Source organism: Cavia porcellus, unplaced genomic scaffold (assembly GCF_034190915.1).
Source record: "Cavia porcellus strain 051 isolate PalLab524CR breed Dunkin Hartley unplaced genomic scaffold, mCavPor4.1 scaffold_4, whole genome shotgun sequence".
In the NCBI taxonomy this organism is placed as follows: domain Eukaryota; kingdom Metazoa; phylum Chordata; class Mammalia; order Rodentia; family Caviidae; genus Cavia; species Cavia porcellus.
Genome location: NW_026947487.1, coordinates 45604251 through 45623260, shown reverse-complemented (window position 1 = coordinate 45623260; position 19010 = coordinate 45604251). Strand labels below are relative to the sequence as shown.

The window sequence follows — 19010 nt, the reverse complement described above, 5'->3', positions numbered from 1 at the left end:
CCTTTCCCACACCTTCTCTCGGAGAAGAACAGAACGGAGGCTGTTCCCCAGGCCAGTGGTGGTGAACCTGTGACACATGTGCTGCTGCGGGCAAGCAGAGCCCTGTCAGCACGAGAGTCAAGTCAGCCCAGTAGCCGAGTATCAGATAAGCATTTTTTTAAAAATCTAAACTAAAACTTCAGTATTCAGGTTTAACTGCAGTGTCGGCACTGTTTGATAAATAAGTGGGGCTTCAGGTTGCAGTTTGGGCACTCAGTCTTCAAAACGGTTCACCATCCCTGCCCTAGATTCTGTTCGTTTTCCCCCTCCATCTGTAATCTTCAAACACTCTCTGGCATCTTCAGTACTATCAGCATGGAAGAATGATCAAATTTGTTCTATTTTTAAACTATAAACCCTTCCTCAACACTATAGTTCACTCCAACCACGTTCACCGGTTCCCCTCCTGGCCCTGAGAAGAGTTTCTCTTGACACTGGTCCACATATATCAACTATCACTTCAAGTGCTCATTATAACACTGAAGTTGCTCTCAATCACTTCTGGTTAATCCAATGGACATGTGTCAGTCTTTTTGATTTGTCTGTTTATACACCTCTCACTATTCTCTGGCACCATTGACTTATTTATCTTACAACAGTTTTGTTTGTCTGTTTGTTTTTACATTCTGAGACAGCAGTTTCTTTGGGCAGTGTTTCTGTGTTTATCTGTAGTGCTAGGATGGAATCCATGAGCCTAGTATATTTGAGACAAGTGTCCTATCACTAAGCTATATTCCCAGTCTACCTGAGTTTCTTTCTCTTCCTTTTTGAAGACTGTTCCTTTTCAATAATCTCTGCTGATTATTCTTCCTCTGCTCATCCTTGAAATATTTAGTATACTTCAGGGTTTCATCTTTCTTAGTTTTCTTTCCTTTTTCCTCTCCTTTCTCAACTCAGTCCCTCCTTGAAGTGCCATTTATATTATCAGGGATCAAATCTTTACCCAATCTGTCTCCACAGCCACAGAATACTGCATGTGGTGACCTAGTAAACATCTCCAATCCCTTCAATAACATGTGCAGAATTAGTTATTTCTGAGTTTTCTCAGGAATAAACTCTCAGAAATGTGTATACCACATTTCAGCAAACAGCCATATTATCTAATCAGTGCCCTATTTGTGTGGGCATATCCTTACTTCTTTTTATCCTCACATTAAAACATAGGATTATGGTGAGATAGCCAACATTGTGGAGGTGTGAGCTCAGGAACCAGTGGGATTCCTGGTTCTGAATCTTTGCTCTGTCATTGACTGTGTGACTTTGGGAAAGTAGTTAACATCTTTGTATTTGTTTTCTTACATGTAAAACAGAAATCATTAATAGTACTTATGCTTTCTAGGACTGATGTAAAGATTAAAGTAGATAATTGATATAGATTGTAATTGCTGTCACATGATATACTGCATTTGGATAAGTGAGCACAGAGCCCGACACATGTTACTGGGTAATGTTTTGTGTCTTTTTTTTGTTTTGTGTGTGTGGGGGGGGGGGTACCAGGGATCAAACTCACGACCTCGTGCTTGCCAGGCAGGCACTTATGCCACTGAGCTAAATCCCCCGCCTGTTATCGGGTAATGTTACTACCACTCACAAGATGCTGTTTTGTCATTAGTGTCCATCTGTAGCAAGTTGTTCACCTTAAACCTCTCATATCAGGGCTCCCATTTACTATACATACTCCTGCTTCTGCAGCCTCCTTAGGCTTCTCTCTAGGCCTGCCTTTCTCAATACGTTGCCTAGGAAGCAGGGAGGGTGGTCTTCCTAGTAAGACACTCAATCACTCTGCTGCAGGAAGGTCCTCTGCGGCTCTCTACACTCTGCAGATCAGTCACAACTGTGCCAATGTGCCTGCTAGCCTCCAGCCCTGAACTCTGTCTGTGCCTTCAAAGTTCACCTCTTGTAACCTCCTCCCTGCCGGCCACCCTGACTCCAAGTCTCCCATGGCCCAGCCATATGCAACTCTTCCATTTCCTCAGACATGCCATGTATCTGTTAGTTTTCTTTGTAGTTTACTCCATGACTTAGAAACTCTGACCTTTTGCTGCCTGCCTTCACTGGGTCTCAGCATGATCACTGTTTCTTTCCTAAAGCCTCCTCTGCCAACTACAAATCCAGGTCTGAAGTTCCCCGTATTTGTTCTCCATGGTACCCACTCACTCTGTCACCATTCACTTCTGCTATGCTATTGATACAGCCTTTGCTCTTGTCACCTTCAACAGATGACAATCCATGAAGCATCAAGTATACCATCTTTCCTGATTACCACTGTTTCTCCAGGGTCATGTCCCTGGAGAGACTAAATAAGCCGCTATTAAATTATTTTACAACCAAAATGATAGCTAAAATGAAAAATGATGACAAATAAATAAAAACCCACCCAAAATGTGAGTCCCTTATCAAAGACATTTTGTGGCTTCCCTGTTCAATTAAAAATACGTTAAAAAAATACATTCGAGAGGCCAATAATATGACATCAATATGAATAAAATAATTTTTAATACCTGTTTGTAGAAATTTGACCAAGGCCCATAACAGACTATCACACAGTAGCACATAAAGGATTACAGAGTTGAACCAAACTAAAGCTGAATATCTGGTATCAACATTAAATGTTTTATCCTAAGTAAAATTTTCCAGAAAGTGACAGAAACCAGTGGATAGTACTAAAAATCACTTTAAGTCTTAATTACAATATTTGCCAATTCTAGTAAGGTAACAACCAATCCTATTTAGCTTTTCATTTCTAAAGTAACTGAATTTTATAACTTATTTTTGTTCTTCAGTTACTGCCATAACAAGTTACTTGCCTCTTAAGCACAACATGACTGAGCCATTTAAGAGGGTACAGGTGCAGCTGTGCATCCAATTAGACAAGCAATTTCCCAGATTACATGGGCAGGATCCTCACATCTTTATGAAAATTCAGTCCTATGGTTCAAAAGTGAAATATGATAACCACTGAAAAGGGTGCATTTAAAAAGTAAACAGATCATGCTGTGCAAGATGACTCTCCAGACTTGATTTTTCTACAGCCTGTTTATCTGACCCCCTCCCACCAGAAGTCAAGCTGATTTGGATGTGTTCACAATGAAAGGATATTCTTCAGTTTGGGATGGGGAAGTCACATTGGGGTAACAAGTTACTTTTGAACCTCCTTTCTTAATGTAAAAGTAGGGAGAATTACCCCATTCTCTAAAACATCCCTATAGTATTTCAGGAGCAGTGAAATTAGAATGAATTCTCAGAACTTGAATATAGTTTTTGAGTGAGCTCATATTTTAATACTAGCAAAACATGTACTTTATAACCCTTCCAAATAGTAATCTCTCTAGGTAGTGTACACATCTAAAGAAGAAAAACGTAGATGGGAAGTGGTTATCTCATCATAATTCTAGTAAGAATTTCTCCATTTTAGGATTTTTTTTAATATGGGCAGGCACCATTTATACGTCCTTTGTTATAAAATCATCTTTGAATGCTTTCATCTAGATTTTTTTATATTGATTTGTAAGAATTCTTTATGCACAAAAAATTTCCCCTTTTGTGAATAAAATGATTTACAAAATTTCCTTCTGGTTTGTTGGCTTCTCTGCTGGCTTTATGATGGTTTTACATTCTTTGCAGAACAATTTTACATCATTTTCTTAGCACTATCTTGATTTATTTTCCTAGTAATTTTTTTCTCAAATGGAAAAATAATTTTATCAAATATACATGTTCTTGCCAAAATGAAGGAAATTCATGTTTACATGTTTTTCTTTCTAAAACTCCAATGACAAAAAATAAGGCATTTTCCTCAAATATAACCTTTTTTCCCTGCTTTGTTTAGTACCCTTTGTAAAGCTGGTAGAGAAAGAAGTCTAGGTGAAAGAAGTAGCTGACAAGAAGCCTATGTGATAACATTCAACCGCTGTCAAAAGAAGAAAAAAATTTAAATATATTATACAGCTGTAAAAAAAAACTCACCTCAATTTTCCATCTTTTACCATATACTATAAGTCAATTTTTAAACATAGGATAGTAGTCTTTTATTATAAGTTCTTAATGGTACTGTAATACTCATTTTAAATGCTACTACAAGTATGTTCTCTTCTAACTGCTGACTGTAACCTTTAGCTACAGATAATTTTTCTGTTTGTTTTGCTACCAGGGATTGAATTTACAACCTCATGCTTGTCAGATAGGTGCTTATGTCACTGAGCTAAATCCCAACGCGCTATATATAATTTTTTAAATAAAAAACCTAGACTAGGTGAAAATGTAATGGTTCATTGAATTCATTTGCTGGTGTTTTTTCACAATCAAAACTAAGAGCTGATTTCAGAAACTGACAGTAGAGGCAAGCAGATAGAGGCAAGAGGATACTCTAGTTTATGTGTTCAAAAATTATTTAAAAGAATAATCAGACATATTTCTTAAAAATAGCAACCGCATGATTTATTACTTTCTATTAATAGTACAAAAGGAAGAAATATTCATATAAAATACACATAAAAGTGCTTATTAAACATACATTTAAGGGGTGGAGATTTAGCTTAGTGGCATAAGCACCTGCCTTGCAAGTGCGTGGCATTGAGTTCAATCCCCGGTACCAAAAAACAAACAAACAAACAAACCCAAAAACAAAACAAAAAAAACCCCATACATTTAAGATTGTTTAAATTAATAATTTGAGAATATAGTTATTTTGTGTAAGATTATTTATTGATATATTCTGTTTATTTAATTATTTTTTATGAAAATGCTATACAAAAAATGCTTGAACAGATTACTTAAAATTGAATTTCCAAAGTACTGCTTAACTGGGGGCTGGGGATTTAGCTCAGCTGCATAAGCGCCTGCCTTACAAGCAGGCAGTCGTGAGTTTGATCCCTGGTACCGATAAAAAAGAAAAAGACAAAAAAAAAAAAAAAAAAAAGAACAAAATACTGCTTAACTATCAATAGAAACAATAATAATTTTTAAAAAACTGTGGTGGAATATCTTTTAGTTAAGGAATATCTTTTAGTTAATATCGTTTAGTTAATGTAAAACAAAAGACATGGTAGAAGAACAAAGGGGAAAGGATTAGTTGTATCAGAAAAGGAAAACTTCAAAGAATGTGTATGTAATTATTCTTATTATGCATCCATATGTAATTATTTTGTATTCTTATGTTCATCACCATATCCATTCTTTGGGAAGAAAAATATAGGGTGTTAATTGCAATGATATGAATACTACAAAACATGTCCATCCCTCCACCACAGGCATCTAAAGATAATTTTGTATCAACCAAAACAAACATTATTAAGAAACAAAGTCAACGGGGGCTGGGGATTTAGCTCAGCGGCATAAGTGCCTGCCTTGAAGCAGGCAGTTGTGAGTTCGATCCCCGGTACCGATAAAAAGGAAAAAGCCAAAAAAAAAAAAAAAGAAACAGTCAAAGTGCAAATTTTTTCAGACAAAAAATCTTATCTCAAACTTCAAACCTCTCTGATAAAAATTACTTGCTTAGATAAAACAGTAAAATCATTGCTAAAAATCACTTTACATGTAGCAGGGCCAGGGAGTTAGCTCAGTGGCAGAATTTGATCTACAAAACAGGATTTAAAAAAAATTAACAGTTGCTCTTATCTACTATCTCTAATTGAAAGAGAAGTATTTTGTGCACTATTCCTTATATTAATAGTAATTTATCCACAGTCCAGCAGAACTAAATTTCCATAATTATGTGATCATCTCTCTGACCCTCAGTTTCCAGATCTGTAAATGGGACTATTAACATCTAGTTATCAGGTTTACTGTTAGGACTCAATGAGATAATGCATGTAAAATGCTCACCACAGAGGCCAAGAGAAGGTCAAGTTTCAGTAAATATAGACTGAAGTTAATTAGTTGCTTCATCAAAATGCCACTGCATAGGCTAAAAGTAAGTATTATAAACAATAATGCAACTAGAAAAATAGAAACTACTGCAGTGATGGCAAACCTTTTAGAGCAGTGATGGCAAACAAACAGCTTGCTGCAGCATACATGACACAGGTTTTGCTAGCACTGGGCCTTAGTGCATGCTAGGCAACGTCTTACTGCTGAGGTATAACTGCAGAACTCGCTGAGGGAAGAGATTTGGGCTGGGGCAAAGCTTGTCAAACAACTGGGTGTAATCTCTCAACATCCTGAGACCCAGGGTAAAGACTCAGAATACAGAATCCAAGATGATTCCATGTATCCTGAGCACTGTATACAGAACTAATCAGAAGAGTGCTATTTTCAATTCTTCATTTACATCTGTTGAGAAACTAAGCAAGTCTTCAATAGAAATTTAAATATGGCACAAGGCCTAGTAAGTTTTTGATAGGATAGATATCCCAATGCTTTATTTGCACAAGGGGAAAGCCTGACCATGAATTCCAGATACAAAAAAATTCTTCTTCCTATCTTTGTGGCAACTCTGAGTCTGTTTGCCAGCCTGCCCTCACTCTCAGAGCATATTTCCTTTCTAACTTCAATTTATGTGCATTCCTGCTACCTTTTTCTGTGTGACCTGTCAAATTATTTGTTTAGGATATTGCTATCATTTGTGTCTGGGTGCACCCCCGCCCCAAGCCTCATGCAGTTATGAAGAGGACTGAGTCTAGCGTTTGTGATTGGTTCATTGTCTAGCGCTGGGATTGGCAGCAAGAGTACTATACCCACCCAGGGACAAGGAGTCAGCATACAATATAAGGGGGGAAGGAAGTGTGACTTTTGCCCTTTTGCCCTTCCACACTTGTTGCTTGCAGCCACTTTGAATGACTGCCCTGCAGCCATGCCACCCTTCCTTGGAGCCAGCTAGATAGGAACTAAAACCTCCAAAAACTGTGAGCTAAATAAACCTTTCCTTCCCTAATTCTGGGCGTCAGGTATTTTGTCTCAACAAAGAGAAAAAAAGAACCAAGACAGATACCAAGAATGTGGAAAGAATTTCCCTGAGACCCATCATTCTGGTAACTTCACCATACATATGTAAGTATATTCCTGGATTTTTAATTCTATTCTAGAATTCTCCGTGTCTGTTTCTATGCAAGTATTACACTGTCTTGATTACAATACAACTTTATAGTGTGTTTATAACATGGAACCTGAAACAAGCACACAGAAGTTATAGCTCTAAGAAGCAAGTTGGGCAATGTTCTTATTCAGACAAACACTGCATAACATTAGCCGACTTCGGTATGGTTCAGGGCTGACTCCACACAGAGCTGAAAGTCTACATTTTTATAACATTAACCTTCCCTGAGGAAGATACTACAAACACAGAATTTTTTTACTTATTTATATAATTTACTACCCAATCTGATGTAGGGTTGTATTCATTTACATAACTATTGCTTAAAAATAATCATATAGGTAGGAAAAATATAAAGAATGACAAAAATTTATCAGTAAAGATGTCATAAAATAATTGTTAAACTCCATCCTGATTTCTCCTTTAAGGGAATTCAGTGAAATATGTTTCAGAATCAAAATTTTACTATTTTGGCAAACAGAATGTATTATGAAACGTAAATAAAACTATAGTGTGTGCCCTTCATTCACGAATTAATACCATTTATTTGTGAGTCTGATACTACATAAAAGCGCTGGCTTCTTTGGAGCCCTGCACTTATCCAGCACATAGGAGGCAAGGAAGAAGTATTTGTTGAATAAATGAATTAATTCACATGAGCCCTCACTTGTAGTATTTTCCTCAGTGACACCAAGAAGCTGTCATGGCTTTCAATTTAAGTGAAATTTTATCATGTTGACTTTCATGTCTATTTCAATCTTCTAATAAAAAGTCATTTGGTCAGGCCGGGGATTTAGCTCAGTGGCATAAGCACCTGCCTTGCAAGCAGGCGGTTGTGAGTTCGATCCCTGGTACCAATAAAAAAAAAAGAAAAAAGACAAAAAAAAAAAAGTCATTTGGTCAAAACAAAGTGATATCTCAATGAAACTTAGCTATGAGAAATATGATTAAACATAATATTCATTACACAAAATGTATAATAGCTTCTTTGAGTACAGGGTGAAAATGCAAAACTATACAAATTAAAATGTCAACGCTTTGCAGTATCTGTCAATATTTAAAAATAGACTTTAAACTTATCATTCACACTGGAACATAAACACTTGAAATCTTACTTTGTTCATGACAGTTCAGAATTCAAATTACTGTGTTCTGTTATAGACATTACTTAAGTTCCCCAGAACAAAAAGAATATTACCATAAGGAAAACTTAGCCTCAAGAATGTTATACATATTCAACATAAACCCTGAAGATAATGTTATACGACACTCTGGATTATTTCTTTGAATAAATGGTAATCTACCATAGGCATCAGGTTTGTTATTATAATTAAAAATGTTTTCTTTTCAGTAAACACTAAAGAAAAACTCATATGGTATCAGGAACTGAGTTTAGTATGTGGCAAAATCTAGGATTGTGTTTAATAATTAAAGAGCGAAGTTCCCTTTACATTCATTCAGCTCCCTAAAGAAAATGAAACAAATACATAGCTATGCTATAAATTCAAAAGAAGAAAGTCACTGAATAGTTGCTTAGAAATAGTTTTAAATATTGATAATTTCAAGATTACTAAAAGAAGAAATAAAACTCACAGAGAATGCTGACCCACTGTGTGATGTTACAACAGCATGCTCTTCATCATGCAACTTTATTGAGAGCTCCCACTTAGCCACACTGGGTTTCATAACAGGAACTCTGAAACAGAAAAGAGTAATTGTAACTCTTAATAATAATAATTGTATATTATTACCTTTTAATAAACTAATTTTCCTTTAGCATTACATGTGTGGAGTAAAACTACCTATGAATGTATTTCAGAACATTTTATTTTAAAAGGCTCCATCAGCACTTGGGAGAAAAGGTTTCAGATTTAAATTAGAGAGATTTAAAAAACAGATAAGCCAAAGATAGCAGCAAGCACTCTGGAATACTGTGGTACCATCATCTCTTCTAAGTACTATCACCTACTCTAAATAACAGTTGCTGAATTATGACAGTCCACAACAGATTAATCTTCTTTAAATAATACTAATAAGTAATATTACTTATTCCTTAAGTAATATTAATTAGTTTACTATTTAAGACAGTTTTTTAATTACAATAAAATGAACATTCTTGTCACACTCTTGAACTACAGAGACATCAAATGAGACACTGAGTCAGTATATAATTGTTGCCATAGAATTGTTTTGGTTTTGCTTTGTTATTCATAATTGGTGAGAATAAAATCATTCTAAAGAGTGATCCATGCATTATTTCACTTATAGGAAAGAATACTGCTTCATGAAGTCAATTATAAAATTACCTTAGTATATTAATCAAAAGATAAGCACAAGGAAAAAAGCAAATCAAAATTAAATGACTTATGAGTTCAATCAATACTAAGTGGTTGATGCTAAGTTTTGGGGTATCAAAAAGCAAGTGAGATGTGGCTTTTAATCTGAGAACTTACACAAGGTCTATGTCTTTGTTTTTTTTTTTTTTTTGTCCGTTCTGGGGATCAAACTCATGACCTCACGCTTGCCAGGCAGATGCTTAAACCACTGGGCTAAATCTCTGGCTGGTCTATGTCTTTTCTAACCTTGACTTTCACCAACACCTAAAATTCAAACAAGGCTTTCATATCTTTGAATGATACTCATCTTTCACAGATCTTTTTGGGTTTATTTTCAACATTATGTTGTTCAGAAAACCTAAGTCAAGTAGTCAGCAACCAAATCAAAAACCTTAGAATAAAATGTGTTTTCCAAAAATATTTTTAAAAGCAACAACAATGTAATGATTTCAGAATTGACCTAATTTAAACATTATGCATTTATATTCTTATATTTGTGAAGTATTATTTACTAAGCACTAAACATTAGTATTTTGTAGTATCCAGGCCAGAGTTTAACCCACAGTTCTATAAAGGATTACAGGTTATGTTTCCATTTACACTGAAAAATTTCAAAAGGACTGTGTTTTTCAGTATAAAAAGTCTTAACAGTTGTGATTATCAAATTATTTCATCATACTATCTATTACATGATGATTAATAACTGAAGTAAATATCTGCATTTGGCCCACCATTTGATCTATTTCCTGAAGATGAAGAAATACTTTAAACATTATAAATGTTAAAAAATTAGAAAAGTTAAAAAATGCATGAAGAGGGGCTGGAGATTTAGCTCAGCGGCATAAGCGCCTGCCTTGCAAGCAGGCAGTCGTGAGTTCAATCCCCGGTACTGATAAAAAAGAAAAAGACAAAAAAAAAAAAAAAAAAAAAAAAGCATGCATGAAGAGTAACATGCACTATATATACAAGCTTGGAAGATGCTTGTTTCAGAGGACAGAGCTTCACACCAGAGTGTCTGAATGAACAGACGCTTCAGGCAACAACAGAGGAGAAAGGAGGGGAGAGAAAGAAAGTGAGGTACAGCAAACAAAAGCAGGAGAATGCTTCATGTTCCAATCTTTTTCTCTTAGCACCTATATTCCACAGGCATTTATGTGTTCCCTTTGTCTCCCTTCTGGCCTGTGAGCCCCTCTCAGACCACTGTTCTTTTAAAAAATTTACTATGAGGGGCAAGTTGCAGATGGAAAACTAATGCCTTGCATGTGCTTAGTGAGTGCTCTGCCACCAAGCTATACCCCCAGTGCCTGCCTTACTTTCATATCCCCAGTTCCCAGCACAGGCTGAGGACAAAAGGCTGAGGAGCATCTGCTCTGTGCCAGGCTTGGGCAGGAGAGGCTCACCTGACCAGGCAGAGATGAGCCTTAACCCCTCAGGCACTTCCTGAGGTACATGACTTCATGTGTCTCCTCCCCAGATAGCACCTTGGTCACCTACAAAAGCAGTAATACCCACCCTTTTGGGGACACTGGGTTTTTTATTTTTTGATATGGGGCATCAAACTCATGACGTAGTACTTGCCAGGCCAGTACTTGCTCTGCTGAGCTAAATCCCTGGCCCCTATATTGTAAAATGTTGGAAATAGACATAGCTAGGCTTATGGTATAACCTGGCTTTCTGGAAACTTTGCTTTCCATGATAAAAGTGGCTGCCCTGCTCATGATCATTCTATGGGTTTCCACTTCCCACTAACTTACAACTTAAGCTATCTACCATTCAAGTCACTTAAAAGTTATGTCTCCATTCTTAGTACTCAATTTTATTTCTGATTGTTCTCTGACTTCAATATCTGTTGGGTTAGTGTCTTAAGCCAAACTAATAGGAAGTAGAAGACTAAGGACTAAGGAATATGCTCTGCTGAATCACAGAAGCTGGTAAAAAAAAAAAAAAATACTCAGCTCTGCCATTACAATCATGAGCAAACTATTTAAGTCTTAGTTCTTTTAAATATCAAATTAGGATAATTAACATCTGCATTAATAGTGCTACATTGAGGATTAAATTAAGGCATGTAAAGGCTAACTTTTATTATGCTGATTAGCCAAGTTGAGGCCTTCACTTTTCTCCCCCCACTATCTCTAACAAAATCCTCTTTCATTACAGTAACTTTGGGGTATCTCTCCCCTCTGCTTTCCAACAGATTCTTCAGGACATTACATCTCTCTCAGATTTTTTAACCAGAGCATACATTCCACAATCTCCTTTCTGCTTAACCTACAATATATGCTGAAATAGTTTTCAAAGTTTAGTGGTCTGAAGGAGGCAACTCTTTCAAATGAATGCTGAGACCTTTTCAGTGATGTAATCATCCTCTGTTTCCAGAGGAGATGGGAAGTTGCTGATTCTGATATCCTGTTCCAAGCCAGCACTCACTTTCCCACAGACAGCAATCCTGCAGATGGTTGTGGAACATAGTTGCCCGTCTTTGGGACCTAGCTACTATTTATTTTTCCGTTGTTTTATTTTGATCCACATCTGTTTCATATATGTTACAGCTTGCCCCAGGAGGGACCTTCTGAAAAGAGCACACATTTCTGACTGAAAGCCCTGAGGTTTAAGTCGAAGCTAGTTCTTTTCTCAGCAATGTACCATGTATCCTTTGGAACACACATTATACCTGTAGAGGGGTCAGGGCAGAACTGGACAGGCTAGGAAAAGCTGCTCCTTCCACTGGGCACATAGTTCCTGACCGAGTTGCACTTTTCTAATGATTTCTTTTACAGTAGTATGTGAAGAGAATGTAGGAAAGAAACTTTACTGTGAAACAAAACCTCAAGATTCTAACAGTTCTGGCTTTACTTGGGTTTGAAAGTAGTTTTGTTTTGGTTTTTAAATAAAATGGATGCCTTGAACATATATGCCAGGTGATGAGCAAAATATAAATATGCTCTGAAGTGGAAATAGGCTATAATAAAGTATGAAGATAATAATACAAACCTGAAAGTATATATACTCTAATTTGAAAAAAATCATTTAAGTACATGAATAATTTGAAACAATAATCATAAACATGTTTATAACTATTACCTAAAGTTGATGGTAACAACCTAAAGTTGTATTTTATTTCATGGTTTATTGGCCCATTTTACGTATACATAGTGATCATATCCATCAGTTTTGTTTTTATTTTTTGGTACCTGGGATCAAACTCACAACCTCGCGCTTGCTGGGCAGGCACTTATGCTGTTGAGCTATATCCCTGGCCCTATATTTTAAATTTTAGAGAAGAATGGTATACATCCATTAAATGCAAAATAGTCCAAAGGAAAACTTTTATGACTAATTCTCTGAAAGGGGAATGGGAGGTCCCAGAACTTCAGTTGGAGACAGTAACAATATTCAGAATGCAGTTTCCTCTACTGAAATACATTCCTATTGAAGGCTGCCATCAAACAAGAGTTCAGACTCTGCAACTTCAATGTGTAACCTGCAAAGTTTATCTGAAGCTACAACTTTAAAAACAAACAAAATCCAAAATAACCCAGTAAAGAATTCATATAAACAGCAACCCACAAAGAAATCAAATAATAGCTCTTACCCAAGCCTGTCTACTTTATTATCACCCAGCCAAAATGATGTTCAGTAAAATCTACTTTTTGTTTATTTTGATGAAAAAACTGTCAGTTGATTGTCATTTGTCTTATTACAATGCATTCAATTTACTGGAACATTGCCATTCTGTAGATTTTTATCTTCAATTAGTAAGGACCGTGATCATCTTAAAACCATATTATCAGACACTCACAAAAGCTGATTTTCGATTGTGACACTATACAGAAATAAAACACTGAGTTAAAACAATGCTAATGGTCAAAGAATAATTAGGACTCACTTCATGATAACTTTCACAGTGGGTGGTCTGGTCTGTAAGCTGATCCAGAATAACATGCTGCATTCCATAGCCACAGAGGTCAGTTCCTGCATACAAATGTAGCAGGAAGAAAAAGACCTTCAGAAAGTGGCCCATTCATCTGAACCAAGTTCTGAGAATCTCCAGCACAGTGAAAAGCTATGTTATGCAAGCACAGAGATGTATTCAGTGGGGGTAGTCAGAACCAGCTATGTGAAAACTACAAAGGAGCCCTCCTATGGCTCATGAATAAGTCGAGGAGGAAATGATCAGGAAAAAAAAAAAGAGAGAAAGATGTTTAGACAGATGGCCCACTTAAAATGCCTGAGACAAAGCATAAGCAATTTTAATGAAACTTTAGATCTAATATATGAATTGTTTCTTATTTCCCCCAAGTGGGGGGGAAAATAAACAATTTCAAAAAAGACAAAAATTCAGCAATTTGCTGAAAAACCCACTTTCAGCAAGTTTAGAGTCATAAATGTGTTTTAATAGTATGCTATATTCACATAAAATTCTTCACAGAACCATCAGATATCAAAATGAATATAAAAGGCATGGAATGAACAGATTAAAAGAATTTTACGAAGACGTCTACTGCCAAACTAAACAAAAATCTATGCCTTATTATGGGAGAAGTTAAAACAGTCCATCATTAAAGTTCATCACTTCAGAAGAAAGACAAAAGCAGAATTTTCAGAATACCCCTTCAAATACTATAAATTAACATAGAGAAAGTTGAGAATTTTGCCTATATGCAATTTCAAATGTGTACATCTAAACACATGAGATTGTGCAGATGAGTCTATCATAAAATTTTGCTGAAAAAGGGAGTCCATCCTCGAGTTTGGTGTTTTAGCATGACAGAAGGTTACACAATTAGACATGTGCATTTAGGATTTAATACATGTTACTTACTATCTAACATATTTTAATGTTATGCATATCCCATTTTCTTCCTCTTCCAATAAAGGCTTAAGGGTATCAATTTAGAGTTGGAGATACTTAGGAAAGGCAGTGTAGTACAGCTGTCACTCTAGTCATTCAAAGTTACTCAGTGTCTGACAGAATGCAAATCTTCAAAAGCTGTGTGACAAGCAGCCTGCCCTCTTCATTCCTATTCCTTATCAGTAAAATAAAGATGGGATACCTAGCCTATAAACTGACCAAATCAGATTATAGACATAAAATGCTTAGATTAGTGCTTGGTACACAAATGCTAAAGTAGCTTAGTTTTCATCACCACTTATAATTTGTTTGGTGCAGAAATATATGACTATTATCTCTGCAATGCTATTCAATTTTTTTTTTTAAACCGGTACCAGGGATCGAACTCACAACCACATGCTTGCAAGGCAGGCGCTTACGCCACTGAACTAAATCCTCAACCCTCTTTTATTATTTATTTATTTATTCATTCATTTATTTTTACTTTATTTTTTTTTGTGGGACCGGGGATTGAACTCATGACCTCGTGCTTGCCAGACAGGAACTATGCCACTGAGCTAAATCCCCCACTATTCAATTTTTTAAAAATAACAGTATACAATCTAAAAGAAATTAAAATCAGTATATCAAGGAGACACCTACATTCCCATGTTTATTGCAACACCATTCACCATAGCTAACAGACATCAACCAAGGTGTACACCAATAGAGGAAAAGATAAAGAATATACGTGTGTATATACCATGGAATACTACTCAGCAACAAGAAGAAATCCTGTCATTTGCAGCAATGTAGATAAAATGAGGCGATATTATGTAAAGTGACATAAGCTAGACACAAATACTGCATGAAGGCATTCATATGGGGAAGCTAAAAAAAAGGTGGCTTCATAGAAAAGTGGTCAGTCAGCAGAAGTTAGGAAAATTAGAAGGAAAGGGATCAGACAGCTAGATAATAAGTATCAAATTGGGGCTGGGGATTTAGCTCAGTGGCTTAAGTGGCTGCCTGGCAAGCATAAGGTCATGAGTTCAATCCCTGGTACAAAAAAAAACCCAAAAAATAAGTATCAAATTAAAGTTACATAGAAAGAGTAAGTTGTGGGGCTGGAGATTTAGCTCAGCGGCATAAGAACCTGCCTTGCAAGCAGGTGGTCATGAGTTCGATCCCTGGTACTGATAAAAAAACAAAAATTTAAAAAAAAAAAAAAAAAGAAAAAGTTCTTACAATTCATACCACAGTAGGATGACTATAGTTTACAACAATTTTTTATACATTTTACATTTATACATAAAGAACTACAGGGATACCAAAGTTCCCAACACAAAGAATTTTAAAATGCTTAAAGATATGGAAATGCTAATCGCCCAAATTTGATAATTATATACAGCATACACATTACACAAGTATATTATCACACCAAAACCCAAATATAATATAAAAAAGTATAATAAAATGAAAAAAATTAAATAACATACAGTGAAATTCTCAGTAACTGTCTGCCCGGACCATAGATTATATTTACCTGTTCTAAAGCTTCAAATCAACAGACTCCCAAAGTATGTACTCTTACATGTGGCATTTTTGCTCATTTTTTTCAGCTTTACAGTTTATTTTCTTACATCAGTATATGTTTGCAGTACCTAGTGATTACATTCATCATAGGAAACTGGTACACATACTTATCTTAATTCCTTTTACTACACCTCTTGTGCCCCTCAATGTTTTTCAAGTTCATCCATGTTGCTGAATAGTTCATTCTTCAACTAATGAGTAATGTATTATACAAATATATTAAAATTAGTTCATCCTTCTGTTTGATGGATAGTTGGATTATTTCTATTTTAAGGTTATTATGAATAAAGCTATTACTGTATAAGTAGTCATTGTACAAGACTATTTTTCCAGGACATATGCTTTTATTTCTTGAGAGAGGAAAACCTGGAAATGGAAGGAAATATTAAGGAAATGAATATTTAATTTTCTTTAAGCTGCCAAACTCATAAAGGATCATAACAACTCTGTTCCCACAGTAGTGGAGTTGTTCTACGTCCTTGCCACCATTGGTGTGGTTAGTCTTTGGCTTGTAGCCAGTCTAGTAGCTGGGAAACCATATCTCATTGAGTTTAACATGTCATCCCCTATGGCTGGTGATGCTGAGGTCCTCATGTAGTTATCGGCCATCTTATTCAAATCTGTATTCAATTATAGGTTGTTGGCCTTATTATTACTAATTAGTGGAAGTTCATTATTTTGAATACAAGGTATCACTCAAATTTATGTTTTACAAGTATTTACCTGTCTAGTCATTTGTCTTTGTTTCAGACTAAGTTTTTAAAAATTAATGACTTTATTTTTTCGAGTAGCTTCAACTGTACAGAAAAATTGAATAGGAAAGTCCCATATTCTCTAGTTTCTCTCTTATTATCATTAGTACAACATGTTTGCTACAACTGGTGAGCCAGTATGGGTACATTATTATTAATTCAAGTCCACACATAACTTTAGGGTTCATTCTTTGTAATGTCATATATATACTAAGGATCAAATTCATGACCTTGTGCTTGCCAGGCAAGTGCTTGTACCACTGAGCTAAATCTCCAGCCCTGTTCTATGGATTTTGACACATATCCACCACTATGGTATCTAAGCGAACAGTTTCTCTCCCCTAAATATCCTCTCAGTCCACTTTTTTATCTAACACCTCCTCTCTGGGAGGCCAAACCACCACTCATCTACTGTCTCTGTTTTTCTGGCCTATTCCAGACTACCATATAGCTAGAATCACAGAATGCAGTTTTTTCAGATTGGTTTCTTTCACTTTGCAATATGTACATAAGTCCCCAACATGTCATTTTTATGGCTTAATAGCTCATTTGTCTTTTTCGCTGAATAACACTGAATTGTATATTTACCATTCACCTATTGATGGGCATATTGGTTACTTCTCTGTTTGGTCAATTATGAATAAAGCTGTTATAAATGTTCAAGGACAAACTGAATGTAGACTGTTTTTGCCAAATATCAAAGAGCACGGCTGCCTGATCTCAAGGTAAAAAAGTTTAGTTTTATAGTAAGTTGCCAAAATGTCTTCCAAAGTGGCTGAACTTTCAGCAGTAAATCAGGTTTCCTGTTGGTCCCCATCCTTAGTAGAATTTAGTTTTGTCAGTGTTCTGGGTTTTTATCACTCTAAGAGGTAGACAACAATATTTTTGTTGTTGTTTCAATGGAATTTTTTAATATTAACAAAATCCTACTTATTTTTCCTTTTGTGTTTTTTACTTACTATAGTCCTTAACTAAACTAGGTTCAAAAGATATATTCATGTGTTCTCTTTTAAAGATTTTACATTTAGACCTATGATACTAATTTTCTCATGTAGTAGAGACACGGATGGAGCCCACTCCAAAAAAATCTGTGTAACAAATCCTACAACTTGTTCAGTAATAAAGCTATATTCTCTCTTTGGTCCTTTTGCATTTCTACAGAAATTTCAAAGACAACATGCCAATTTCTTCTATCTCTTCTTTAAAATATAGCCCTAAGGGAAATGCATTAATGTAAAAAAAAGGAACACATTAATATTTTGTCCTCCAACCAATAAACAAGTTTTTAATTTTCCCCAACAAAGTATGGCAATCCTGAGGGGTTTTTTTGTTAAATTTATTCCTACCTTTTGTTTTTAAGTTTTCTTAAATAACCAATTAAGTTATTCCAGAAAACTTTCTTTCCAATCTTTACTCTTCAGTATTTTTTCATGCTTTATTACTCTAACTAGCGATAGTGTAGAATTTATTTTTTTAAAGTGTCTGTCTAGGTATTTTTGTGCTACATTTTGTTTTTTGTTTGTGGTAGGTTGTTTTTTGTTTTGTTTTGTTTTTTGGTATCAGGAATCAAACAACCTCACACTTGCCAGGCAGGGGCTATGGTTTTATGCTTTGTTAAACAGAACTTTTTTCACTGCTGCTCCTTTACTGAAATACAATTTACATTTCAATACCTTTGTAATACTACAACCAGTTGTTCTGTAGATTCCAAAAGGTTTTCTATGCAAATTATTATTTTTCTTTGAATAAAACCTTTTTCCTTTCAGTTTCTAAACTCCCCCTCCCCAACAGGCAAGTGTCTTCAAGACAATTTGAATAAAAGTAATAAAAACAGATAACTTAAAAAAAAAAAAAACAGACAACTTCCTCTTGTTCTCATTTTACAATTTTTCTAGTATTCCTTGCCTAAGCTCCCAACACATTTAAGTTACACTTACTAATCCTAGCCTGTAAATCACTGAGGCTCTCTCCAATTTTTTAAAACAAATTTACTGAGGTAAAATTGACATACAAATAAATAAATAGATATAGATAAATAAAATTTAAAAGCCAGGTTTAATATATACAACTGGTGAATCTGGATATAAGTGTACACTCATACCAATGATCATAATCAAGGTTAAAAAAAAACTATCTATGATCTCCTGTCCTTTCTGTGGTTCTTCAATTTTTAAAAATATCATTTCTTTCAAGTCTCTTTCATCTTAAAGCTTACCTGTTCTATCTTTTGCCATCATTCAACATGCTCACAGTTTATCAAGTAAACCACTGATGGCAGATACATTTACACTTGGAATTCCTACTTAGTTATTTCTTACAGATTCAATTTCTCTGTTGATATTAACTTTGATTATAGTTGCTATATTCCTTGTCCATGATTTCAACATCTTAGTAATCTCTCATTTCATTTCTATTGACAACTTTTT

General features: G+C 35.3%; 1 protein-coding gene across 5 annotated transcripts in view; it reads right to left on the bottom strand.

The window, feature by feature from the left end:
• The window catches only part of Pcca (propionyl-CoA carboxylase subunit alpha), a 402547-nt gene that overhangs the window by 146499 nt on the left and 237038 nt on the right, over positions 1 to 19010 (bottom strand). For all 5 annotated transcript variants that reach the window (XM_023560628.2, XM_023560629.2, XM_003477596.5 and 2 more), the window contains one exon: positions 8663 to 8765. In XM_023560628.2, coding sequence (XP_023416396.1) covers positions 8663 to 8765 — 103 coding nt within the window. The remainder of the gene's footprint in view (positions 1 to 8662; positions 8766 to 19010) is intronic.